Here is a 26,988-nt window from a genome sequence, read left to right on the forward strand (position 1 = left end):
CCACAGGGCATCACGTTCAGCATATAAAGCTGGGGGAAGAAGGAGGAAGCGGGGGATGTTTGGAGCTGCTGTTTTCCCCAGTAACTGCTATGTGTGATGGAGCCTTTCTTTCCAGGCTGAACACCTGCCTGCCCATGGGAAGCAAGGAGTTAATTCCTTGTTTTGCCTTCCTTGTGTACGCGGCTTTTGCTTTACTTCTTAAAATGTCTTTATTTCTATCCATGATCTGACTTCTACTCCTCTGATTCTCACCCCCATCCCGCTGGTGGGGGAGTGAGTGACTGACTCTGTGGTACTTGGCTGCCAGCTGGGGTTAAACCGTGACAAGTATCTGAGTGGTAGCTGTAATAAAGGGTTATGACCTTGGCACACAGCACGTTTGCATTTTTAATTTTCATCCTATAGAAGTTATGTTTACCATGAAATTCAACACAGTCTTATTTGTGTGTAAGTGAAATCCCTGTAGTCCTACAGAAGAAAGAGGGACTGCTACTAAAGCTTTTGGTGTCTCAAGAAAAATAGTACGGAACAGTTTGTGAAAACAGATGCCCCAAAAGGGGTAGAAATCAGCACATTTTGTGTGGAAGAATAAAACAACAAAAAAGGACAAAACTTGCTTACAGAACAGTTTAGGGACATGTTACTTTAAAGAAGACTAGTCTTTAATTTAGGTACTATTGCTGCTCATAACAAAAGAGCCTGAGAGCTGCACCAAAGGCTCTGGGCAAAGGGCTGCTTGAGCAGACTGTGATGGTTGGGCAAAAGACGTTGAAAGATGTGAAAGGAATCATTATCTGTGATCACAAGTCTGTCTGTTGAGACCCCAACAATCCAAACGGGAGCTGAGATGGAGTGGAGGTGATGAAAAAGGAAGATTGGATCTTAGGAGTGAAGTGATAGGTGAAAGCTGAGATTGAATGGAAAAACCTCAGAGATGATGAAGAATTTAGTATTTGCTTGTTATGTTTTTCCTGGTGGGATGAGTTGCTACAGCTTGACCTTCTGGGGCTTGTTTAGATCTCTCTGCCCAAGTTTGGAAGACAGGCCCTGGAGAACACAGGTTCAGGGAAAAAGCAGCCCTGTTAGGTGCGTTTTCAGCGCGTTCCTTCTGTGGGGCACAGTCGTGCTGCCCAGGAGAGCAGCTGCGGATGGGCAGCACTCTGTGTTCCCCTTGAGCTCTACTCCCACGCAGCGAGCGCTGCTGAGCCCGGCTGAGAGGCCACTTCGGGAGCTCCCAGGGGGTACCGCACACGGCGGCTGTGCCCAAATCCCGGCAGGGCAGCGGGCAGCCAGCGTCTGCAGCCTGGGGCGCTCGGGGAGCGCCGCGCCTCGGGAACCCAGCGGGGGCTGAGGGGACAAAGCCGGCGCGGCAGCGGGGCCTCTGTGCCCTGCCCCGGAGCTCCGGCCCGGGCAGAACTACATCTCCCGGCGGGCTGCGGAGGGAGGGCACGGCCGGGGGGTGGCCCCGGAGGCTCGGGAAGGCTCGGGAGGCTCGGGGAGCGCGGTGCCCCGCTCCGGCCCGGCCCGGCAGGTGAGAGCGGCGGGCGCGGTCCCGGGATGGGGGGGCCGCGGTGCGGCGGGACGGGCTGGGCTTGGGATGTTCCGCGGCGGGATGCGAGCGGTGCCCCGGCGGGGAGAGGAGCCTCAGCTTCCCATGCAGTAAAGGGAATCCGCTTTTTCAAGCGATTCCGTGTGCCCAAGCCCGCGGGCGCTGCGCCGACGGCCCGTAGATGCCCGGGATTTAAAGGGAGCGCGGTACTGCGCGTACTCCTAACAATGGGAATTGTTCAAGTCTGAATAACGCAGTGGGTCGTCTGGGGACTTTTTGTTGGTTTCGGGAACAGGAAGGCCCAAATCTGCATTCCTGGTGGGGGAGTGAATGTGGCATTCCCAACAGCTTGGTGGAGCCAGGGGTGCTTTTCCAGCGTTAAGGTCCCTGATAAGCGGGACTTACCAGTGCTTAGGGAAACAACAATTTTAGTTAGCGTTCCTTGGGAATGTGGCCAGGTTTCCCTGTTTAGTTAGAGTAAGTGGCTTTAACTATTGGCATGTAAATGGTTTCTGTTTGGTTTATTTACTAATTTCTAAATGGGGATATGAAATTGAAGTTTTCTTTATTTACGGATAATTTTGCCAGACCTGAAAATGGTTTGATTGAGTACTTTATACATAATTCCCTTTGCTGAACAAGCATTTTAGGCATGAGACGAAAACCTTTTAATGCACGTATTTTGATGCATAATTGAGCAATCTGCAAAGACTAAGCAAATTGTGTACTCTCTGCTCAAGCTGGGTTCAGTTTGTCAGAATTCAGTTGGGATTTCGACTGCCCAGCAGTTAAAACATACCATTATCGAATGCATTGCTTAATTTTCCAACTCTATTGAGTTAGGCTGCTTTCTCTTCCCTTCTTTTCCTAGCATAACTTTATCTAAAAGAAGAGAATTTGCCTAGTTATTTTAGGTGAACCTACAAGATAGGATCAGTCTTAGAAGCCAATGTCTCAAAGCTACGTAGAGAGCCACAAATGCAGAGTTCATATTTTGATTGGCACTGCTCTTTGCAGATGCTGTGCTTCTCCCCTGAAGCGGATATTACTCCTGTTTGAAGTAAGCTAAAACTGAGGCTTGAGTGCACAGATTGCTAATGTTTACTGAAAATCGATGGAAGATAGCCCCAAAAGCAATTAAGCAGCTTTGAAAATCAATCCACAGTTGAAGTTGTCCAAGGACAGGATTAGATCTTTGTCAGAGCTGAAGTCTTTGTGGGGAAGGTTCTGGTACAGTGTCAAGTTCATGGCTCTTTGTTCTACATCTTTTCCAGTCTGAATTCATATAAAAATTTGTGTGTGATTTTCTTAAACTCTGCTGGCTTGTTATTTCTTCCAGAGTTTGTTATTTTATTTCGTGTGATCATAGTTTTGAAGTAAATAATTTGAAATAGAGCACGGTTGGTAATAACCAGTGCAGCCAGAATCCACATGCAATTTCTCTGTATGAATTGCCCAAAATAGGTGTTGGATTACTGTGTGTTTTCAAATGCTTTTTTGCCCCCTGTTGATTTACTGTACTTCAAGTATTTGGTCATCCTGTAGGGCAGTGTAATTCTTTTCAGCCCATTTGTTTATCCAGGGTTTCAGCAAAGCTTTCAGGCCTACCTAGTATTTTTAGGCATAAAATGGCAATGTTTTAAACTTGTAAGCACTGTGAAACAAGCTCAGGCTCCTTGGTGGAAGGACCAATTTGTTCTGAGTAATTACAACAGGTAAATGAAAAGGTTTGGGGTAATAATTCTGGAATGGTGATACTCCCAGAAAGACTTGTTGCTTCAGTAATAGTTTGTCAAGTAATTTGTCAGTGGAGAAGTAGCAAAGCAGGGCTGGGGGTGGTAGGTGAAGTACATTTTATAGCTCTAGGCAAAGTAAATTGATTATCTTACATATTCCTGTGCACATTTCTTGCATTATAGTTGGAGTATTCAAATTCTGTGGCCAGATGAGAAGAGGTAAAGCCTTACCTTTGTGGTGGAGTGTCCACTACTTCTTTGGGCCTGCAGGAGTATTTTCTTCATGCCATGCACAATCCCAGATCCAGGGCAGTCTTCTTTAAAGTGCAAGTTCCAAATGTGGCAACTAGATCTCTAATTACTGTGTAAGTCCCTGAAGAAAAGTCACTTGGAAAGTAGAGCATCTTGCTTCTCTCTGAAGAGCTTTGGTCTGCTTGTAATTAATGTTGAAGATACTTCTTTCCCTTCTGAATACTACTGCTAAAAAAGTCCTGGATTCTTCCTCTGAACACATTATTTTTAATTAAAAGCATCATTGTGTGTGTAAATGGGTATTTACATAAATAGTAAAGCACAAACCATCTTCTTCTAAAGCGGCATTTGCTTTAATATCTTGGTCATGCTAGACATAGCAGGATGGCTGACAGTGATGTGACTATACCCTGGGGTTTATGGTTGGTTTTTTGAAGCAGCATTCTCAGTTTTTATATGTATTTAAGTGCATTGTTATTGATTAAAAGCTTTCTGATTGGCAGGCCTGGGAATATTTTAGTGGGAATTGTGGTGGCCATGCTTTGTTAGTTGATTTTTTCAATAGTGTATTTGCCACAATGAAGCAATTACCTGTGATCATGTTTATGAAGGGATCCTGCTGGATTGAGGAACAGGAGCTGTTTGCTAGGTTTCCTGTCTTAAAAGTGAGCTGTTTTCCAACATTCCTCCAACTTTTTTTTGTTTTTTTGAAACATCTCTGTGGGGGATTTTTTGGTGTAATCCATGGGACAAGAAAGGGCTCAACAAAGTATTGGGGTTTGTTGTTCTTTCTCAGTCTCAAGCAATTCTTCTCACATTTATTGCACCCAGCAGTCAAATTTTGTTCATCTTGTGAATTCTGTAGTGAAGACACATAACTCTTGCTCTCCCTGTTTGTTCTGTATCTGCAGCCTGGGTGTGCTTTGCTGTCTGATAGAAGACAAGTCTTCCTCTCAGATAAAACACCATGTATGATGAATCAGAACCCAAGCTCTGTTGAAGGACCTCTTGGGTGCTTCATCCAGAGTGTTAATTGCTCTAGTCTGGTGGGTACAGGTAGTGCACTTTTCTAGATGAAGGCCATGAATCCAAAACAGAACTTAAACATTTGTTATTAAGAGTGAGATGAAGTAGTAAGAATTGTTCTTGTTACATGTTTACTCTGGCACATCCTTTTGGTGTTGCAGTTATTTGACAGAAAATGATGACTACCATCTGTTCCCCTCCTCTGGCATCATTCAAAGTTCCTTTCCTTGTTGGGAATGAAGTCTTCATAGAGAGATAACAAGTTTTGATCTCTTCCTGTTTCCATAGTCACAATTAATATTCCTTTTTCCTTTTATACTTACGGCTCTAGGCAAAATGAATTGGTTGTCTTATGTATGATTTTGCACATTTCTTGCATTATACTTGGAGTATTCAGGCTTTGTGGCAAGGGAGTATTGTCTCCTAGAAAAAGAAGGAAATCTGAAATAATAGATGAGGTAAGGAGTCTCATCATAGAGGTAAGAGGGAGTCAGACATTGTCAAGGAAGGAGGAATTGTGGCATGAGAGAAAAAGAAGGAAATGTGGAAAAGTTGGGCATTACAGAGGACTGAGGTCATCTCACACTGAGGAAGGAGAGAGTCTCACACACAGGGAAGAGCAAGTCTGGCACCATGAAGAAAGAAAAGAGTCTGGCATCAATGAGGAAGGAAGGAGTCTGGCATCACAGAGGTATGATGGATTTGGACATCTCAGAGATAAGAGGGAGTGTGGCATCACATATGAAAAGTGAGTCTGGCATCAAAAAAAAGCAGGAAATCTGCAGTAGTAGAGGGAGGAAGGAGTATCATCATGGAGGTAAGAGGAATTGTGAAGGAAGGAGAGTCTCATCAAAGAGAGGAAGGAAGGAAGGGAGGGAGGGAGGAAGGAAGGGAAGGAAGGAAGGAAGGGTCTGCCATCACATCTCAGTGCAGAGGTAAGAGCGAGTCTGGCATTGTGAAGGAGGAAGAGAGTGGCATCATTGAGGAAAGCAGGGAGGAGTGGCATCACAGAGCTATGAAGGAGTTGGACATCATAGAGGTAAGAGGGTATGTGGCTTCCTGTAGGAAGGAGGGAGTCTGGGATTGCTGAGAAAGGGAGGAATTGCCATAGAGATAAGAGAGAGTGTGATATCACAGAGGAAAGAAATAATCTGACATCATAGAAAAAAGCAGGAAATCTTCACAAATGGAGGAAGGAGTCTCATCATAAAGGTAAGAGGGATACTGGTGTCAGAGGTAAGAGGAAGTCTGGCATCGTAGAAGATGAAAGTCATCTTGGGTCACAGCCGAAGGTGGGAGTCACATCGCAGGGGAAGGAGCACATTTTCATCCATGCTGCCCTTACTACTTGGAGTTGTGATCCTGATTTAAATTCACAATGTGCACCTCATCTGTCTTGCAGTTTGCCAGAAAATTCCTCTGGCAGTCTTTATATTCATCGTTTCCTTCTCTACACCTTCTTTTAACTGCAGGGTTGTCATGTACTTTGTTCTTACATACCTCAAACTACTTGCACTCTTTTTTTTCCCCTCTAAAGCACCACATATACGTCAATTCTGCATGTTTTAATAATTAAAGGTTTCAGTAACACAGTTTTCTAACAGTGCTAATACAAAAAGCTTGTAAATCTGCTAGCTGAAAGATCTTTCCCTCCCTGATTCCATGGAAGAATCTTCAGAGACTTAGACTAATGGAAGATCCTGCAGTAAATAGAAGGGGACATGCTGTGCTGTACCACCAAGCAGCTTGGCATGAAAACAAGTCTTATCTGGAGATCAGGGTGGGCAACACATTGGCAATAATACCATGGCAGGGAAGGAGGGTAACTTTTTACTCTTCAGTACTGGAGGATTTGGTGAAGCTAAAAATAGAGCCCTAATTTGCCTTAAGACCTGAGGAGCAATTACCTCAATCTCGTTTCCTTATCTGTAATATCTCACTCTTTTGGTTCTATATCTTCATATATCTCTATCTTTCCACCCCTTCTGTAAAATGCAGATACTGGCATAGGATGAGGAGGTTAACCTCATTATTGCTAGAAATTCTAGTGGAAGGCAAAACAGAACCATGTGCTAGTCATAATTTCTTTTCAGACACTAGGAATGAAATGTTGAAGTAAAGCTCAAGATGTTGTTTGGACTCTGTTGGACTGTGTCATTTCGTTGGCTGGATAGTGGCTAAGAACTGTTTAAAAAACTTGTTGCTGGCATGGTATCCTTCTCTCTTTTAACTGTTAGATGGAATTTGAGAGAGCACTGAGAGCACTTTCAGCTGTGTTCACCCTCCATTGTATGCCAGGCTACTGTCACTTCTCTGCACCTGTGCAAAAAACCTGTTCTTGCTGGGATTTGAGGGTCATTAAATAAGAGTTAGGGCTGGATAAGATAAATAGGATAAAATCTTTGCATGATCTAACCTTAATGCATTATTATGGTAGTTTGAACAGTTCTTTCACCCTTAATCATCGTGACTGAACAGTGCTGATTTAAGAATCCTTTCATGGCTTTTCTGTCTGCAGAGTCTTAAACAGAAATTATTGCAGATGGAGAGTGCATCTCCTTTCTCCTGAATCATGCACACAGCCATTAGATCACAATAATGGGCATCACACAGATCCCAAGCTGGATTCTGTCAGTTTGAGTTTATGTAGCCCAAAGGCTTTTTTTAGACTCTTGAAAGGGAGTGGGTTTGTTCAAGCATAATAGAAGCAAAATAAGGAAAATTGAGATAAACGAATCATGTTTTTAAGGAGCACAAAAAAATCTGTGGGGCATGGCTTTGAAAGAGCAAGTAGTGTTTCTTAAATATGTGTTCTTGTAAATTGACTTTCTTCCTCTTAAGAATGTGGTAATGCAGTATTTTAAATAGTGATTAGGATACCAGCTTTGACTGGCCAGTGGTTACATAAATATGCTGCCCCTGGGTGAGGCAAAGTGGACAACAGTGAACTTGGTCCCATACAGCTTTTCTTTTATACTTAGCTAGACTTGGGTCTCAGTGCCTGTGGGCTTTCAGGGTAGTACTGGAGAGTTAACAGTTGATTGTCATTGTAGGAAAACTGAGGTGGGAACGTGTTGTGTAAGGCGCTCAACCACTACCCTGGAATAACATGCCTGGAGGACTAAGTGCTGTAAGTGCAAGTTCTGGGTGATGCATTCGGGCACCCCCAGAGCCTAAACTGGCCCTGTTGCTTGTTCCTGTTGTCCAAGGGACAAAGCAGGTGAAGAGCTGCACGGGAGCAGTGCCTCAGTGCCACAGGCATGGGGTGTTCCTCAGCAGTGTACCCCCAACCCTGTCCTGGGAGTAGCATGCCCCACTCCTGGCAGAAGCCTGAGAGAGTGTGGTTTCCCCTCTTTTGGGGACGTGACCTCACTCCTTGCTTGTAGCCTTCTAATTAGGTTCCTTCTGTACTGGCTAATTTCTGATTGTGAACAGTCTCGAAAAAAACCTGTAAAATAGGACGATACCATCTCTTCCTGCTGTTCTGGAGATAGCATTGTGTGCCACCTCCCTGTGGCAATAAAAAAATGTAAATGCTAAATTTCTTATTGAGACAAGCCAGAAACTCTGTTGGATTTGTATTTCCTGTCTTTGATTTGCTTTCCTGAGTAGGACGCTTTATTTCATCCCATGCCTGCCTCCCCTCCTCCCCTACAATGTTAATGTATCATTTCATGTTCACCTGGGAGATGTTATCACTTGTATGCAAAGCAATTTCAGCATTGCTAAGCTATTTTCAAGCTTGTCATAATGCTCCATAAACTACAGAAGTAGGAAGGTTTTCTTCTACAAGTGACTTGATGGTTTTCTGTTTCTGGTGCTACATAATGGCAAAAATGTGATGCCCGGAGACGGTAGGACATAGACTGAGGGTGAAGCTGTGGGGGTTGTGCCATGTCTTAGTCCCTTTTAAGCTGTCGCAGTCCTCAGGGACCCTGTTACAGGTGCCATAAGTTTTTGAAGTCCTTCAGTGGGGTTATTGTTCCTTCAGGGCTCTTGGGAAGAAGAGTAACCTGCAATTGCTGCTCTTTGGGCAAACCCATGTGTGAACAAAGACACTGCAGCAGAGAGGTGCCTTTTTGGTAAAGCCTGATGTGGGACTTTATGTAAGAGAACAAAAATAAACAGAAAAATAACTTCTAAATTGAGCTGTTCTCTCTCCTGCAGAGTAATTATTAATCAATAAACCCTGTATCTCTGAGAGTGTGCCAAGTGCTCTGAGCTCCCTCGCAGTGTGCTGGTAAACCAGTCTTGGAGAGAAAACGTTATTAACCCTAAGCTGTGATTAACTGTGGCATGTGTCTCCAAGCAGCCTTTTCCTGGTCTTAAAATCAAGAATCAAACACGGTTAGAAGGGAAAAAGGGGTTTTACCTCAGTATTTATTTTCAGGATCCTTAGGTGCGCCATGTCCGGGTGGAATGCGCTGAGATGCACACCACAATGCACACCCACAATAGACCTGGTATAACATTATAGGTCTCACTAATTAGCCTGTCTATCAAAGATTCTCCAGTGAGAGGCTTGAGTGAGCCCCCTCCCCAAGGAGCCTTCCCCCTGGATGGTCCTATCTTAGTTTACAAAGTGTGTTGTGGAGAGGACCTTGGGGTCTGGGGCCTTCTGATCCCTAACTATGAGGCTTCTAAGGTGTTCAGTCTCCTAGCTTGACAAAGTAAGTCTAAGAATGTAGGCTGAAAAACCACTAAGAATACAAAAAGCTATAAAAGGTATATAAAAGGGGTATAAAAGAAAAAGCAAAAAATCATCATGACATCAGTCTCACAGCCTTGCTTCACCCATGCAGCAGCAGTTTTGCGCTGGCAGAGTTTGGCAGCACCCCTCAGAGCTGCGGGTGTTGTGCATCGTTCACAGCAGCTGGGTTGTGTTTGGGCCAGAACGCGTTTCCAGCGTTAGGTTGAAGGTCTGAACAGTTGCTTATTCCTCCAACAACGTGTTTGAGATGGGTTCTAATGCTGCAAGGCAAAGATGAGTGTTTGCTTGTAGAAGGAGGTGGGGATTTTACTATTAAGCTGTTTCATAGATGACCTTTCTGAAAATAAAGAGCGCTGTTCTCTCGGGCATCTACTCCTGTGTATTGGTGAAGACAGAGCAAGAGACAGGACATAGTTTTGATGTAAATAATAATTGCTCTGTTCCTGTGAGCCCCTTAGCTCTGATGTTAATGCACAGACAGAGGACAAATCAAAATGCAAAAAGGTGCTGAAAACCAGGACTATTTCCTGAAAAACTATTTCCAGTAGGGAGCAGTAAGACACTGTAAGGAAGTTTTGGGGTCTCCTTGCAAACATATTTCTTGAGATGTGCTTGGCCTTCTTCAAGAGGAGCTTGGTTTTGGGCTATTTACTGGGCCCATTGCATTTCAACATTTTTCTTTCAAAACATGTTTTTAAAGCAGCAAACCAAAAGCATTCTTCCTTGAGCTCTTTAGGATAAAAGTACTGTCTAAAGTGTTTAAGTGCTGTCTGTAAACAATATCCACCCTGGGGTACAGCAAAGTCTTGGAGCCCAAGGACCATGGAATAAATGGAAATATTTCCTTCTAAGGTCTTGCCTTTGGTCACCTAAAAAGAGGGAAAAGCCAAACCAATACATGAACTCCCTTTGAAGTACTGGTTTATAAAGGCAGCGTGCCAGTGTGGTTGCATCAAGAGACTTCAGACAACAAAACCACCAGCTTTGTTGTTGACATCTCTGAAAACTGAGGGTAGAAAAGTGTTACTCTACCTGTTTGTCCTTCCACACTCGTGGTGCTGTATTGCTGCAGCTGAAACAAGTGTTAAGGAGCTGATAGCTTCCATTTCACCACTGATCTCAGCAGTGATTAACGGAGGAAATTCTGGTGCAGATGCATCACGACTGAGGTTGCTTTGTGCTGCTCAAACAACACACAAGAGTTCTAGAGAAGTAGCTTGAATAGTGAACATGGGAAATCACTGCTCTGAGTGGCCTCCTCTGGGCCCAGGCTGGAGCTGTTGGTTGGAACATGCTGCATCCCAGCAGCTCATCCCTCACAAAACAATCCCCTCGAGTGCGCTGTGAACTGGTGCGAGTCCAAATACTGCTGACGCACTTGGCCCTTCCCTTCCTGGGCACTCAGAGAAAAATGTGACATAGTTAGAGCTCTGGGTCCCGTGTTCATTATAATCAGGAATTTTACAGGCACTTTCAAGGGAACTGAGAGATTGAATACAGAGGGTCTCTGTGTTAGCAAAAGATAATCCAACCGATACCAGAGGCAGCTGCTTCCAAGTCAGGATGACATCTCATGCAAATCAGTTTGTCACCAGCTCCAACTCTCTGCAGTAGAAGACAGGATTCTTGTGAGACCTGAAGCTGATTTTGGCACTTACTACTGGATTGTAAACAAGCTCGTCCTCAAGTGTGTTTGGAATTCACTGCAAAAATGGGTGTCTGTTCACACAGCGCGTTCTTTCCACACGCAGTCCAGGGCGAATGCAAAATACACACATTTGCACACAACCCCTCCCCAGGTCTTGTGCTGAGAAAATTCTGCTTTCTCAAGTGTCCTCCAGAGCAGATGGGGGGAGCAGAAATGGTTCTGTAGCTCTGGGTACTCCAGTGCCTTAGGACATGAGAGTTTTGTGCTGAGGAAGGGGCTGAGGTTCTGTTCCTGGGCAGAGCAGTTCCGTGTTGGGTGCTGTGCCTCTGTCGCTGTGCTGGCAGAGGCCGTGGTGCTGATGCAGCAGGAGCCAGGAGAAGGAGTGCTCTGGTTTTGTAGGTAGCCCAGCCATTCTGCCTGCCCAGCGGGGCTGGCACTGACAGCAGCACTACTGTTTGTCGGGGGGCTTTGGAAACAGATTGGAGTTGGCCAAGAGTTTGGATTTTTCTGTGTGGTGTTTACACAGTTCTGGTGGTGAACCTTTCCAGTCTAGACGCGGCCTGAGTTGTGTTGTGATTTCAGGGGAGTTGCTGGTTCTCTCCGTGAAGGCTTAGGAGTAGAAATGTTACAAAATACTGTGGTAGGTAAAAATCATTTCTGTGCAAAGTGCTCTGAGGTTTTTAGAAGCCCCTCCAGTTCTGCTTTGCAGTAAAATTTAATTGTGCTCAGGATGCTCCTAAACTGCATTGGTTTGTGTGCTGAGGCAAGCTGAAATTGGATAAACTTTTTAATTCTAAGGTAAGTTATGGCCTGGGTGTTGTAAAGGTGGGGAAAGTGTTGTCTTGTGCTCCAGGTAACATTGTGAAGAAAAACAAGTGGCAGAAATTATGGGAGCACCAGTGAAACAAATGAATCAAATTTTCTCAGTGCCTATCATTCCCAATAGCTCCAGCCTCTGAGGATTCAGGCACTTGCAAGGCTGTAGCACTTGCATGTGTGAAAAATAGTTGCTTTTTTTTTTTGGTAGCTTGTTCAATCTGCACAGGGCTTGGCTTCTGTACAAATGTTTTAATGGGTGCTTATCTTGACTTATTATTTATTTATTTATTGTCAGCCATTAGAAAATTAAACTCAATAAGTTGACTAAAACCTGAGCTGTCATATAAAGGCACTTAAATGATTTAATTCAGTTTCATTCCTGCTCTAATCCTGTGAATTCCCGTTAACTTGTGTTAAAATTCCTGTTTCGATCCAGGAGTAAATTTGGTGCATTCTGATGACTCTTTGAGCCATTCCAGAGCATCAAATTACTCTGCAGCAGCAAAACCAACAAAACCTTCTGGCTCTAGAGAGAATGAAGACGTTCTGGGTCATAAACAATCCTTGCCCTACAGAAGTTTTTAAATACTTGATGTCTTAGCAATTCCCCAGCAAACGAGTGTTTGAAGCACGACATTCTTTAAAATTATGCATTAAAATGATGACAGTACTGTTCCCCAAACCACCTTACAAACATTTCTTATACTTAAAGGCATGCTTGAAAACATTAATTATTAAAGAGAGTCTAAGTGTTTTTTCTACTTGCAGCATGAAATAGTCCAAATACATTCAAAATGGATTTTTTTTCTTTTTTTTTAAGATGTTCTGTTTGACTGAAGCACAGCAGCCCTGCAGCAGGGTTATGCAGATGTGCTGCGAAATCAGGTTGCTCTTCACCTTGACAGAATTTTATCCCTTGGGAATGTGATCACCTTTTAGAGCATGGGCTTTTGTTTTCTCTTTAAAATAGTTCACAGGGAGAAGGAAGGGGAAGGTCCAACTACCCTTTGCACTGCTGTTCAAGGGTTATGCAAATATATCCCTGCTCCACTTCCTGGCTGACTGGGAGGTACAAGGTGGCTGCCCTCACACTGTTCACTTTTTATTCTGTGTATACGTGTTGTTTTCCTTTCCCTCCAAATCTACAGCAGTAGGTGTGTAAGCCTTGCTGAAGGGATGCTCTGCTTTGGGATTTGTTGGGAATCTAGAGCTTCAGAGGAAGAGAAAGCATTAAATGTGAATTACATAATTATAATTATTATGTTATGTTTGTTATATTTACATTATAATGACTCTTGAATTGCCACATAATCTCTTTACTTGCTTTGAGTTCTGTTTTTATTATAGGTCTTTTTATTTAAAACAATTCTTCCCCATCTGAGTAGGTTAAAACATTCTGTTTCAGAAATTTCACAGAAGTATCGATGTCATGTGAGTGCCAGAAGATCCTGTAGCTGGAATCCTGTCTAAAAAGGGAAAACCTTTGTAGTCTTCACAAAGAATGTGTGTCTCCCTGAGCTGATTTGGCTTAACAGAGGTCTGCTCTTCTCTTGCAGGCATTATGCTGCTCGAGGTGGTCCTGGTCCTGGGGACGCTCCTCATCTACTTCTTGTTTTCCAAAAAGAAAGAAGAGACACTGCCCTTCAAAGATGGGTGGTGGGGCAAGGGACAAAAGCCTGTGACTCAAGAAGACACAAGTGTTCGGCCATTTAAGGTGGAGACTACAGAGGAAGAGCTGAGTGTAAGCAAATCTCTGTGCTGGGGGGAGGGAAGGAAGAAATGGCCAAATAAATGCAGGACATGTTTGGAAGTAATTTTTAAATTGAACCAGTTGAGTGCCTGAGATGTCCAAGTCTTGGGGGAAGGGATTTTTCAGTACTTTAGAAGACAGGTATGAATAGGCAGATCTCACTGTGTCATTTTGTTCTCAGCTGGCTCCTGGAAAATTGCTGGTAAATAAACCTACTCTGCAAAGCCCAATAAACATAAAAATGATATTACAGATTACTCAACTCTGTTTTTCTGTTTGTGCATTTTCCTCAGTTTGTATAGACCAGAATAAGAACAATGTCGTTTTTTCCCCCTTTCTTTCCAAAGCAATTACAAATACCTCATTTTCTTGACTGCTTTATGTTTGCAGCTGTGTTGGATGCTGATTCTTCTGTAATTAATAGTCTACTTTGGTCAACACTAAATTACTGTGGTAATTACAGTAAACACATACGTTGCAGAATTTGTTGGATAGAAAGATTTTGATTGTGAGTGTTTAAGCCAGGGATTGAACGATTTCATAGGTCTTTGTGGAGTCATGGTTCAAACAATACTCATGGGATTGCTCATATTATTAATTTACAATAGATTCCTAATTTCTCAGCAAGACTTGGGTTTTTTAACACTTTGCTTGCCCTTCTTAGTAGTATCAAGGGACATTGATCTCTGTTATGTTTTCCCATTACACTGCAGATGCTAAGCTGGATAATTTCTAACTTTAAAATGTTTGAGCAGGGTTAGATTTCCAGACCTGCCTTTCACCCTCAGCTACTCTGGGGTTCTGTTTGTGGTAGGAAAGGGCTCTTGGCAGTCCGTCCCTGCTGAGTGATTTTAGAGTGATCTTGCAGCATCATTAGCAGCCCCTGTACCCCTGAAGTGCAGTGGGAAGGTGACTGTCATTGTTATTCCAGACTGGCAAACTATAATATCGGTCTAGTTTCACCAACTTTCTGTCTATGCAAAATCCTTCCGAGTGTTTCCCAGAGAAGACCTCCCACCCCTGAGTCCGGGAAGGAAAGCAAAAGATTTGGGCCAGATTCATGCGTTGATTGTGAGGAAAGTACCCTGGAAATGCAGCAAGACTTAAAACGTGAAGCCACAGCAGTGCCAGCAGAGCGTCTTGCCCTCTGTGGTTGTCAGCCTGGCAGACAGGTTAGGGAGCCCTGCAGAACAAAGGCTGAGAACAGCTGTGAATGGAAGAGGAAGGAGGCCATCTGGAGGAGGAAAGGAATTGGAACAGCTGATGGAGCATCAGCAAAAGGCACAGGTGTCTAATTAGAGATGTTATTTCCATTGTTTCCATTTCACTTGGGAATAACTAGAAACCATACACAGTAGAGCCCAAGGCAGCAGACACAAATGCTTTTAATGTCTGTTCTTTCTTTTTCCCTGTAGGACTTATTTAGGAGACTTGACCAGGCTCGATTCACTGAGCCACTGGAGGACAGTTGCTTCCATTATGGGACTAACTCAGTGCATCTCAGGAAGGTTGTGTCCTACTGGAAAAACCAGTTCAATTGGAAGAAACAAGTTGAAGTCCTCAACAAGTACCCACAATTCAAAACAAAGATTCAAGGTGTGTAGCTTTTACCCTTAAAATATAAACAGTAATAGATACATTTGTCTGCAAGGGAACTTGGTGGGAAGAAGGCTCTGGTTGTGTCACGTGGGCCTTCCCTCTCTGGCTGCCATGGTCTGGATCACTGGCATCACTGCCGAAGCAGCAAGGAACTCCTTCACTGTAACTGAGGCCTTTAGGACAAGGCATGACAAGTAGAATTCCCTGTGCTTGAGCGGGCTGTCAGCTGGTGTTAGCAGGAGCCAGGCACGGGTGTTTGGAAGCAGAAGTGGATCTTAACATGTACACATGTTCCCTGACTCGCATGCAGTCGTGCAAACATTCCCACAGTGAAGCGATCAGCCTGGCAGCCCTCCTCAGCTGGGCAGGATGTCCCTGCCTGGCAGGGCAGATGTGCTCTGCTGCACCTCTTCAAGCATTCCCAGGCCTAAGAATGCACAGTGCCTTTCCCCTGGGATTGGTGTGCTGCCAGGTGTGAGGGGATGGTTCTTCATTCAGAGCACACTGCACCTTTCCAAAGAGTTCATTCAGCCAAGCTCTGCTGGTGCTGGAGCTTGGTCAGACTGGGCTTTTTCAAATGCCTGATTTAGGGTGGTGCTTGGGTCTTTTGGGGCTGCAGTTGTAGATCTAGAGCACAGCAGGCAATTGTCTGACATGATGGCAAAATTTAACCTTACCAGAGGATTTTGTTACATTTTTACTTGCACCCATAGTTGTGTGTTATTTCAAATGGTGCAGTATGCCACAATATGTTAAATGGATTTGGGACAATAAATGGTGTTACATAGTGGTTAGAACATAAAGCATTTATTTAAGTGATGTTAGTGCTGAAAAAGATAAAACCAAAAAGCCTTCCCTTAAAAAAGAAGAAAAAAGCACCATCTGAGACAAGAAAGGGTGAAGCAGCTAAGGACAATGCACTATGTATAGCAATGGGAAGGGAAATGTCAGTGTTGGGAAAGATTACAGAGGGGAGATATGAAAAGACAAGGTCAAACATTCCGTGTATCAGATTCCTACCTTCTGTCATCACTTGAAAGCTTTTCAGAGAATACAGAGATTCACAGAAGTGTCAAGGATGGGGAAATCTCAAGTCAGTGAAAGAGGGTGGGATTGCTGGTGAACTGGAGTTGATGTGAGTAAAATATGCTAAAATACATCAAGAAATGAGGCATTCAGGCTCTGCTGGGAACAAATTCCTGTTTCCTGGAAAACGAAGCCCTGAGTTAGTTTGAGGAAGAGCAGTTCACCTGAAGCAGGTAGTGCAGTGCTGCGTGAAGCTTTCCTGCTGGAAAGGATCACAATGGAAACCACACTGCAGTTTTTACCTTCGTACTGAACAACCAGGAGAGTTTCCCATTTTGGTTTACTCAGAGAGATATTGAAAGCTTTGGACAAAGGGTAGGAAAGAACTACAAAAATGAACACTTTAACTCTCTTTTAGCCAGGCATAAAATCCTTGATTCGGCATGACTGGCTTATCAGCTGTTAAGATGTGTGACCTGATTACAGGAGGCTTCCACAGGCAGAGAATACTTACTGAGGGCTTTTAAAATGCCTTTTGCTGTAGCATTTAGGGTCAGTGGCTGGGGATACAAGCCAGACATGTTCAAATGGAAAGTAAGGCATGAACAAAATGAGGAAAGTGATTAATGCCCCCGAACCAACAGCTGCAAGTTGTGATGGATTCCCTATCTCTTGGTGCCTTCAAGCTGCTGTTGTAGGCCTTTCAGGAAGAAAAATCTGTGGCTGACTGAGGCCTATCCCGTGCCATGTAGGGACATTTGGGTAAGATTTAAGGGCACTTGGACTAAATGACGTAATTGTCTCCTCTGCCTGTAAGCTGTGTGAGTCAATGTGTTACCGTTGGTAGATTGCTTCACTTCTATGTCTTAATTTGCCAATTTATTTTAAACCAGAAATAGCCAACCTCATTTGGCTGCTGTGATGCTTAATTGCCCGTTATAAAGTACTATAAGGTCCTTGGATAAATGTATCCAGAGAGGTGCAGTGTGTTTGCACGCTCACAAAAAAAAAAGACTGGAGGAAAGCTTTATTCATCATCTGTTCTGTGATTAGTTTCAGTGCCATGGTAAATTTGGGCATGCTAACTAATGATTTTATTTTTTACAGGCATTGATATCCATTTTGTTCATGTAAAGCCTCCTCGTTTGCCTGAAGGCCAGGCTGCAAAGCCACTACTAATGGTTCATGGTTGGCCTGGCTCATTTTACGAGTTCTACAAAATTATCCCTCTCCTGACGGATCCCGCAAGCCACGGCCTCAGTGATGAGCACATTTTTGAGGTCATTTGCCCATCTATCCCTGGTTATGGTTTCTCAGAAGCACCCCACAAAAAAGGTATGTCACATGAGAAGAAACTGAACCCCCACAAGCCCAGTCTCACAGTGAGACAGCCTCTGTTAGCAGAACAGCAACTCCTGTTACACACTTCTTGTTTTCCCGGTGAGGAAGCAGAGATCCTGTGTGTCATGTGGGAGGAGGGAGATAAGGGGGTGATTTTGGGTGACATCACTGGCTAGTTTCTGGAGCAACGTGTAGATGGATAATTTTAAAAGCACCATAAAAAGCTATGAAGTGACAACTCAAGAATTGTAATTGCATCCACGAATTGTCTGTGAGTGAGCAGGCAGGGTAATTTAATTTACTGCTGTTCCTTTTGGGTGTTTTGAATCCATATTTGACAGCATTGTACAAGTAGGTGAGAAGGAAGAGGTGAAACGAAGCAGTTCATGTATCCATGTGGCAGATTGTAGCCAAATACCTGCTTGCTCAGCTTGTGCTCTGAGGGATACAAACACAAGCTGCAGCAAATTGAAGCCTGGAAGTGTTTAAAGTGCTACTGAGTTTAGCATTTAATTACATGTGCGGGTGAATGACCAGCAGGGGAAGGTTGGCTTTGCTTTTTTCAGCTTCCCTGGCTAAAATTTACATGGTCAGTGTGCAGAAGCAGTGCAGAAGTGCATCACTGGTGGAAACAAGATTTTCCAACTATCATTAAGAGAAGACTGTGCTCCCAGCAGACAAAACAGAAACACACTCCCTGGGGAACTCTCTGTGCCTCTGATGGGGCTCAGATGGAGTATGGACAGAGCTGAGTTTAAAGGACTCTGGCAGCCCCGTGGTGGGGCAAGTGCATGGACAACTGGGAGAACACCAGTCAGCAACAAAGGCTGGAGTTTGTCCTCCTCATGGTTTCTGCTTGCTCTCTAGACCCTGCCTGGATGCTGAGCAAGGGCTTCCATGCAGTCAGTCAGACAGACAGGCAAGGAGAATTGGACTTGAAGCTTTTGAGGAACTTGAACGTTGCCTTGATGTGGAGAATCAATGCTTCAGGGTCAGAAGTGTGGGTGGAATTAGTACGAAATAGTGTTCTTTTCTTCTAATGCAGACTTCAATTCCGTGAGTGCCGCTTCTGTTTTTTATGAGTTGATGCTCAGACTGGGATTCAATGAGTTCTACACCCAGGGTGGTGACTGGGGCTGGCTCATCTGCACCAACCTGGCCCAGATAGCTCCCAAGTGAGTACCCCGTTGGTACAGCTGTTTTACTCTCTGAATAGTTATTTCTTGTGCACTTGGGAGTTCCTGCCCAAGTCCTCACTGTGTAGCTTCTTTCTTTGATGCTCAGTGTTAAGCAATGATGCAAAATTACATACTTTAGTTTATATTAAATGCTTTTTCTTTCAAACAGTTGTGCAGTAGTTTTATAGTGGCCTCGCTGAGGTCTGGACTGGGACACATACCTGTAAAGAAAAATAAGGGAGGATTTGTGGCTTGGTGCCCTGGAGTGTGTGCTGATTACTGACAGTTGTCCCTCTGACTTGTCATCTTTGTGTGAAAAGCCACACTAAAAGGGCAGCTGAGGTCATGATGTAATTAACAGGCTGGAATTCAAGTATGTCCATTTCAAATGTTACAGGTCACAGCACCAAGCCTGGCAGAGTTCAAGAAGCGTTTGGGCAATGCTCTCAGGCACGTGGTGTGATTCTTGGGGCTGTCCTGTGAAGGGCCAGGAGCTGGACTTTGATGATCCTTGTGGGTCCCTTCCAACTCAGGATATTCTATGACTCTAAATACAACAACTTTGAGCTTTTGTTAACTTTTTGTTAACTTGTGGGGCTTTTTCTGTTTTTGTCTTTAGCCATGTGAAAGGTCTCCATTTAAATATGGCCTCAGTTTCAAAGCTGGGACTCACTCACCTGCTCTCTGTCCTGCTGGGCCGGTACTTCCCAGGGCTCTTTGGATTCCAGGATGAAGATGTCAGGAGGATGTTCCCCTTCTTGAAAAAAGGGCTCTACAGGATCTTGTCGGAGTCTGGCTATGCTCACATACAGGCTACAAAGCCAGATACTGTTGGTAAAACAAACAAAAAAACCCACAACCTTTTGAGCTTGGAATACTTAAGTCTCTTCACTTTAGTTGCACTTTCATAGACACAAAATGTACTGCTAAAAATATGCAGAAAATAATTTGGTTTTGCAGTGTATCTGCACGTTACAAACTGAGCATGCTCCAAGTGCCACTGACCTCATTTTCCAGTTTTCATAAATAAAATAGATTGTTTAATATTTTTCCACTTCTGCTATCACTGGGGGCTGCTATTCCATTTCAAATGCAGCTCTGCTGAGAGCAAAAGATAGTTTCTTCTCAGAGAATGGATCACATTCAAATAATGTAAACTACAAGAAGCTTTTAGCTGTCTCAGCACACAATGTAGCTTATTTATTATAGGGATAAGTAATACCTGAGAAGTAAAATCAAATTTCACTTTCACTCATTGTTCTGAATCACTTGGAGACTTTCAAGGAAAAAAATTGTAGTTATGAGTGTTCTTTCTAGGCGAGCTAGTCACTCAGATGGTTTAACTACTCTAAGTATCTGAGTATTAAGTGTTTCTATTTTAAAAACATCTTTTGTGACTGATTTGGACAACTGAGTCAGGAGTACTGACTACATTTTAGTTCAGTGCAGCAGCAATTCACGGATGGATTTTATTAAAAACATAGCTAAGGAAAATATTTCGTAATGGTTTTCCATAAAACCTCCAGAGGCAGGTATGTTCTTAAAATGTGTAGGCAAAAGGATAATTTTTGGATTTAAAATAATTTTGCTTCCGTTGGGTTTTGGTTTCTAAAAATTGCCAGTCTTTTGTGCTTTAGGGCAGAGAGGGAAGCTAATAGCTGAGAGATGCCAAAGCCATGCTCCTTTGCAATCAGAATTTTGGCTGATTCTTGTCCTTACCAGTCGTGTGGTCTGTCAGAGCAGACTGTGCAGACTGGTAACCAGCAGCCAGATCATGCTTTGGGAGCTGGAGCATTCCTGCAATTCTCAGGACAAAGAAGAGAGGAGCAGGGCAGTGGCAGGTTCCTGAAAGGAGAGAAGAATGCTTTGAAGACATTTCTGACAGAAATGCCTGTATTCCAAGTGCTCTTAGGAGCAGTATCAGGGTTTTTTCTATGTAAGCAGATGTACTCTACTCACAGTAAGCAGGTGAGAACAGACTACTGCTTGCCATGTCCAGCAGATCTGGAAAGTGTGCTCAACAGAACTTTTTCAAATACTTGCTATTTTGGTTATCAGTAGTAGTTGCTTAATAACTGAAATTGCACTGTTGTGTTTAAATAGCAATTACTGATGAAATTGTGCCAGCTGCAGCATTAGGCATCTTCCTGGAAGGCTGGGTTGCATGGATGGAACTTCAAATGCATTGCTGTTCCTTGGGAACAGCTTTTCCTCATGTTTTACTGAGAAGCTGGGACAGTGTACGGTCCCTGTATTTCACAGCACTGGGATCTGTGTGATCCAAGTTCCAAGTGCAGGTGTGTTTTTTTCTGTCCAAGGAAAGCAAACTATAAAATCTATATTAAGGCTTGTTCTACATGAAGGCAGTTTGCTGTTGCTAATTTAGAAGATGGACTGTTTAGTAGAGCCTTGCTGTTCCTTAATGACTTTCTAATAATCCTTAAAATGTTTTGCTGTTAGATAATGCTGCAAATCCTCTTGGTCATGTGTGGGCATGTGGGGTTTGGCTCTGTAATGCTGTTTAATACATGACAACTCCCAGATTAATGGAAGCAAACCCTCCTTGGCACATAGAGCTTAATCTTACTAGCTTACCAGAAAAAAAGAAAAGGCAGCAGAAATCCAATACTGTTACATCAGTTCAAAAAACGTTCAGTGTGAGCTAATGTGGAGCCTGCTCCTTTGCAGATACTCTCAGTCTGTGATTTGGCATTAAATGGCTCCAATTCATTGTACTACTTTATTTATTTAAGAAAGCAGCTGATGGAACAGCTCTGTAAAGTTACATCCCCTGTATTATAATAGGCAGCTGTTCTAACACTCTCAGTAGTTGCATATCACCATTTTAGTTAAATTTTCCTCCTCCTTTACAGGCTGTGGTTTGAATGACTCTCCTGTAGGACTGGCTGCATACATCTTGGAGAAGTTTTCTTCATGGACTGATATGGAATTCCAGAATCTAGAGGATGGAGGTCTGGAGAGGTAAGCCCTTTCTCTCCTGCCATTTTGGATGAGGTGATTAAGCCCAGAGTCACAGCTGAAGAGGTTTGTCTGAAGTGGTCACCTCACACCTCAGGGAGCCTGTAGTGACCACAGCTGGTGCAGAGCTGCCCTACAGCACACAGAGAGGCAAACAGGCCATGGAAGGTGATGAATTCCCTTCCCACTTCGATCTCCTAAGAAAAGAAATACACCCTGCAACTCCTGGATATTAAAAACTGACTTGGGGGAAGAATCTCATTAGGACCAAAAGTTTAGCCCACATTAAAATGCTGGGAACTCATGATTCATTGTAATACTAACAATTAACTCACTGTGAATTGGCTTTGGATTGATTGTTACTGCTTCATCTACCTACCATTTGCTAATAAAGGATTATGTTTAGTGTGCAGCAGAAATCAGAGATGAAACTCCCTTTGAGAACTACCTGGCAGGAATGGAGAGAGGGGGCATGCTATGGAAAGGCCCAGTGGCAGCAGATTTGAATGGACTGTTTGCACTGCATGCAGCTGATGATTTTATATGAAACATGCACTGTTTACAGCACTTGTTGGGTTATGATGGCTGTGTTGAAGGCTCACAGTAGCATTTCAGATTATCATTAATAAATGGCACCAGCTGTTGCATGTGCTGTTCTGCTCCCACCCTCCCAGTCTGTGGACAGCCATGCTGGGGCATAAGGTGCTTGTTGGAATCTGCCCTCCGTGTAGGAGTTAAAATGTCACTTCCCAGTCTGTCTGAAAGCCTTTAGCATCCTTAACTGGTCACTGGCAGACAGAGGGGGAGTAGTAACTTCACCTCTCCACTCCTAACCAAATTAACTGGTTCTTTTTCCTGTAACTTTTTTTTTGTTTCCTTACAACCGAACCAAAGTCAAGTCCCTGCTAAAGTGATGCACATCAGTGTTCAGGTCTAACTAAGCAATCTCTTGGGCTTGCCTCTTCAGGAAGTTCAGCCTGGATGATCTGCTCACCAATGTCATGATCTACTGGGTGTCAGGCTGCATTGTCTCCTCGATGCGTTTCTACAAAGAAAACTTCCAGAAGGGGATAGGCACACAGAAACATGAAAAGTAAGCGTGGCTTCTTCCCTTTAAATATTTTGCCCTGATCTTAATTTTATGGTTGCAGATGGATTGCTCATGCTTTATAGGTTTCTGAATGCTGAGGGAAAAGACTGCTCTATCACAATACTCCTCTGCAAGACAGACCTGCTAGCTGATGTACTGTGTTGTGCTTGCAAAACACGGTGCTTAGGTAGGAATCCTGAACCATCAGTGAAGAGATCTGACTGGAGGCACTGCTTGAGGGCTTCCCATTCATGGAGCATCCATGTACTTCCCGATTTTATTTCAGTTACTAAATTAGTCTGTGAGTGAGTCATGCAGTCAGTTTTGTTTAGTTTAGTTGGTTGTAGTTTTTGCCCATTTCTGGACACAGTTTGCCTATTTTTGCAAAAGGCTTAAGTCCTTCCTTTGGAAGCAACTTTAGCCTACTGACAAACTGCATCATTCAGGAGTCAGTGAGACTGATGTGCCTGCTGCTGCTCACACTCTTAAGACAGCAGCTTAGTTGCATATAATTGTGTGAGCTTGAGTATGAGTGAAGGCTTAAACCTGCCCTGAGGTGTTTGCAACCACAGCTTAGTGCCATGGTATTTATTTAGCTGTGAAATGATGCTCCCAGGAAGCTGACTCAGTTCCTGAAGCTGTTGTGGCTATGCTGTGGGCAGTATCTTGCTCTGGTTCTGCCTGCTTGAGATGAGCTGTGTGAGCTTCTACGTGCCTAGAGGACAGAGTCTCAAAGTCTTGTGTAAAATTCTGATCTCAGGCTTCCAGTGGCTACGTGCCCAACACTTTTTGTATCTACATTTTAAAGTCTGTCATTTCTGACAATGCAGCTTATGTGTATGGGATATTTAAACCTAGAAAATGTGGCTCTTATAACGAGCACGGATCATTCCACTTTATGAGACTCTTCCCCTCAAATCCAGTCACTTCCTTACACATCCTAATGTTCAGAATGTTCTGTATTGTGCATTTGTGCCAGTTAAAAGCAAGAGCTACTTTACAAGGTATAGCCTCACATTTAGAAACGTTGCTTCTGAACCAGTCTAGATTATTATTATTCCTCTCCTCTCCCCCCCTTTGAAGTAGTTCTTCCCCTGCCTCCCCTCCAGTTCTCCTGCCAGGCTTAGCATATTTGGGTGGTTATCTTCTCTGTAAATCTCTCTCCAGCCCTTACAAATTGTGTGCTTGCCCCTCAATTGGAGCCTTGTGTGCAGCAAGAGGAAATTTGCTGCCCGCCACATCCTAGGGCTCCCCGTTCTGTTTCCATGCTTCTGACCTTCATGCTGTTTTCAAGATCTCTTGCAAAATTGCTTTAATATCACTGTATGCAAAAACAAATACAAGTTTTTTTCCTCAGGAGTTAGAGCGTTGTCTTTACTTTTAGGATATGGAAGTTGAATTTTAATTGCCTAACAACAGTGTGCCCAACTGTTTAAGAGCATTCCCTTGGAACTTTTGATTTGTTGCAGGTTTAAGTGTTTGGAAGATTACAGTGATTCTCTCTCCTCTCTCAGGCTCACAGTACAGGTACCCACTGGCATTGCCTCCTTCCCTAATGAAATCCTGCACACACCCCAGGCTTGGGCCAAGAAGAAATACACCAACATCGTCTCCTTCCACTTCATGCCTCGAGGTGGCCATTTTGCAGCTTTTGAGGAACCTGAACTTCTTGCTAAAGATATTCTGCAATTTGTGGGGAAAGTAGAGAAAGAGCAACTCTGGAAAAAGAAAGGGGAATAACTTCCCTAAGAAACGGCAGGGTAGTTACTTTTAGCTTAGCACATGTACAGGGCTTACTAAGTGTACTGTAATCCATGTAGTTAGATCTTATTATTGACCAGATGTGAGCAAGGACAGCAAGAAAAATGCAGTGTATCTCGATGAGATACTGCCATGGGGACCAACTGATTTTAGGTTGGGCTTTTTTTTTTGTTCAGCTAGGCTAAGAAAGTAGCATGAAGAGTACTTGGCTGTCTTCTAAAACGTGTTCTGTAGTATTCTTGACTCTTGCTTTGAGATTGAAAAGTAGACCTCACAACTGCTAATGTACCTAGTAACAGTTTAATTGTTATGAAAGGCCTTTATTTTCATGGCAGCAGTAAAATTTGAGTTGCTGTAAGTATGAAGTTCCTCACTTAAAGGGTGGGGAGCAGCCTGGCAGGACTTAACTTGCATGAGTGCATCAATCAATCAATCAATCAATCAATCATCTGATGATGATCTACATTACCTTTAAACTGCCTTCTGCTGGCTGCCTTTCTTTTCCAGCCTGGGCTGTGGAGCAGTTCCCTGGCTGTGAAGGAGCTGGAGTGCCCTGTGCCAGGCTCCTGGGATATGTGAGAAGGAGCTGAAGCACACAGGTGCCTGTAGCTCAGACCAGGGGGAGGGGTTGGGTAGGAGTAGCTACCTCTGCTCTGAATTTGTACTCTTAAGCTAAATCATAGCCTTAGGTAGGCTCAACATGCTGTGGCTTTGTGCTGCTTTGGCAGGGTATTGTAAATACCTCTTACTAAAGAATAAAAACCTGATTAATTCAAAATTAAAAGAAAAGTGCATTAAATTTTTTAATAACTCCTCTTTGATTCTTTTAATTTTCTTAACAACTGAGATTTTGCTTGGTACCAGCTAACAGAAGCATCAGTTCAGAACCTATCAGTTCTGTACTGCATCTGTCACAAAGGTCAGATTGAAGGCAAACTGCTCAAAGGAAATTGAAGGGCTGTATGGTTTTACCAGCTCCTGTCCCTAGCGTGTGTAGTTGAGCTTCAAACAGGTCTTAAACCATATCCAGATGACTGATTTCAGTGTGGTTTTGTTCTCCAGTCACTTCTGATGTCTTCTCTACTTCTGAAAGCACAGGGAAATACAATCTATCAATAGCACTTGCATGGATTAGTATTATTTCACAATCTTAATTGAAATGGAAGCTAAGAGCTGCTCAGCAGATCCGTGCTCCATCCCACAAGGCTTTAGACTCTAGCATACCATGTAGTTTGTTTCACAGAAGGGAAGTGGACCCTCCTGCTGGGCACATTCAAATCCTAGTGCTGAAAGCCACCACCAGCCGTGGCAGAAAATCATTAGGGCAGATGGGCTGTGGACCAGCCCAGATCAGTTTTCTGAGCAGAGATGAGACCTCTTGCTGCCTTTCCTCAGCCTGCTGCACCTGGGTGCCAGTAGTGCAAGGCAGAGGAGCTCTCAGGTCTCCCTACTAGATTTGATTCTCAAGCTGTTCTTGAGTTCTTTAGGACAGCTACCTGCTTCCAGAGTAGTAGTGAGCACTAATTCCATGCCTAATTGCAAATGCTTTCATTCAGTCAAGATTTGTGTTCTCATTTGCAAAATATTGTGTGATGCAGGTCTGTTTTGAACACTCAGGAAGAAAACACAGAATCATTCCCTTTGAAATAGACTCCCCTTGGAGAAGACCTTCCCCAAACTTCTTTCAGGAGCAGTATAGTGAAAGAGGGTTCCTTATTCAGCAGGAATTAGCTCACCTCTGACAAGAACAGCTGCTACAGGTACCACTACCTGTAGCACTACACACCCTCCTGCACAAGTCTTGATTTATGACCCTTTGGTTTAGCCTTTCCTCTGTCCCCTGTGTGGCCTTATATTTCAGAGCTGGAGATCACCCAGCCCCTCTCCTTGCTACTGCACATGCAGACATCTGCTGTGGTGTGAGGGAGCTCTGCCATATTCTGATATAACTGAGCAGTGCCCCAGGGACTGCTCAGCCACAACGCAGATAAAGGAAGGGGGGAGCAAGTTTGCTGTGTGGAATCTGCCAAACCTCTTTTCAGATGGGAGTGAAGCATCTTCTCTCCCTTCTGGAGCAGATCTGCTTGAAGGGGCCCAGCCTTGATGAAAGGAGGCGTATCAGGACTCTGGTTTGGGATCTGTTGTTACAGCAGCTCAGCCAGGCTCAGTCATCAGCGAGAGCTGGACCAAAAACAAGCACCTGTAAAATCTTTCTATTTTCAAATGTGCCTCATTGTGCTCAGCACTCTGAGTCGATGACAGTGAGCACAGGCAGTACCTGAGCATGTCCTGCCCTGCTCTGCACAGCAGGTAAGTGCTCTTCAGAGTTTGATAAGCTTCTGTCTGAAAGAGAGAAAAATCTGGACCTAAAAGGTGTAGATTTTAGGAGCTTAAAAATTATGATTAAATACCTGATATATAGCAGAGTTTGTTCTGAATTTTGATGTCACACTTCTCAAACCTTAAGCCCACAGCTATCAGCAGCTGTTGTTCATCACCTACTTACCTACACTTAGATAAAAA

The 26,988-nt window shown here is 43.7% G+C and overlaps 1 protein-coding gene across 2 annotated transcripts; it reads left to right on the forward strand.

Annotated features, from left to right (window-relative positions):
* The first annotated feature begins 1,227 nt into the window (after positions 1-1,227).
* On the forward strand, positions 1,228-26,988 carry EPHX1 (epoxide hydrolase 1). 2 transcript variants are annotated; one of them, XM_010393478.4, is made up of 9 exons: positions 1,228-1,531; positions 13,298-13,482; positions 14,907-15,087; positions 17,224-17,451; positions 18,503-18,632; positions 19,255-19,469; positions 21,509-21,617; positions 22,582-22,707; positions 24,219-26,988. In XM_010393478.4, exons 2-9 carry the CDS (start codon positions 13,303-13,305, stop codon positions 24,442-24,444), a joined length of 1,395 nt encoding a protein of 464 aa, XP_010391780.1. In that variant the 5' UTR covers positions 1,228-1,531; positions 13,298-13,302; the 3' UTR covers positions 24,445-26,988. The 2 variants fall into 2 exon arrangements, with proteins under 2 accessions (XP_010391780.1, XP_019138018.1); XM_019282473.3 differs by lacking the exon at positions 1,228-1,531 and adding an exon at positions 12,823-12,895.

The sequence above is a fragment of the Corvus cornix genome, chromosome 3 (genome assembly GCF_000738735.6).
Source record: "Corvus cornix cornix isolate S_Up_H32 chromosome 3, ASM73873v5, whole genome shotgun sequence".
NCBI lineage: Eukaryota > Metazoa > Chordata > Aves > Passeriformes > Corvidae > Corvus > Corvus cornix.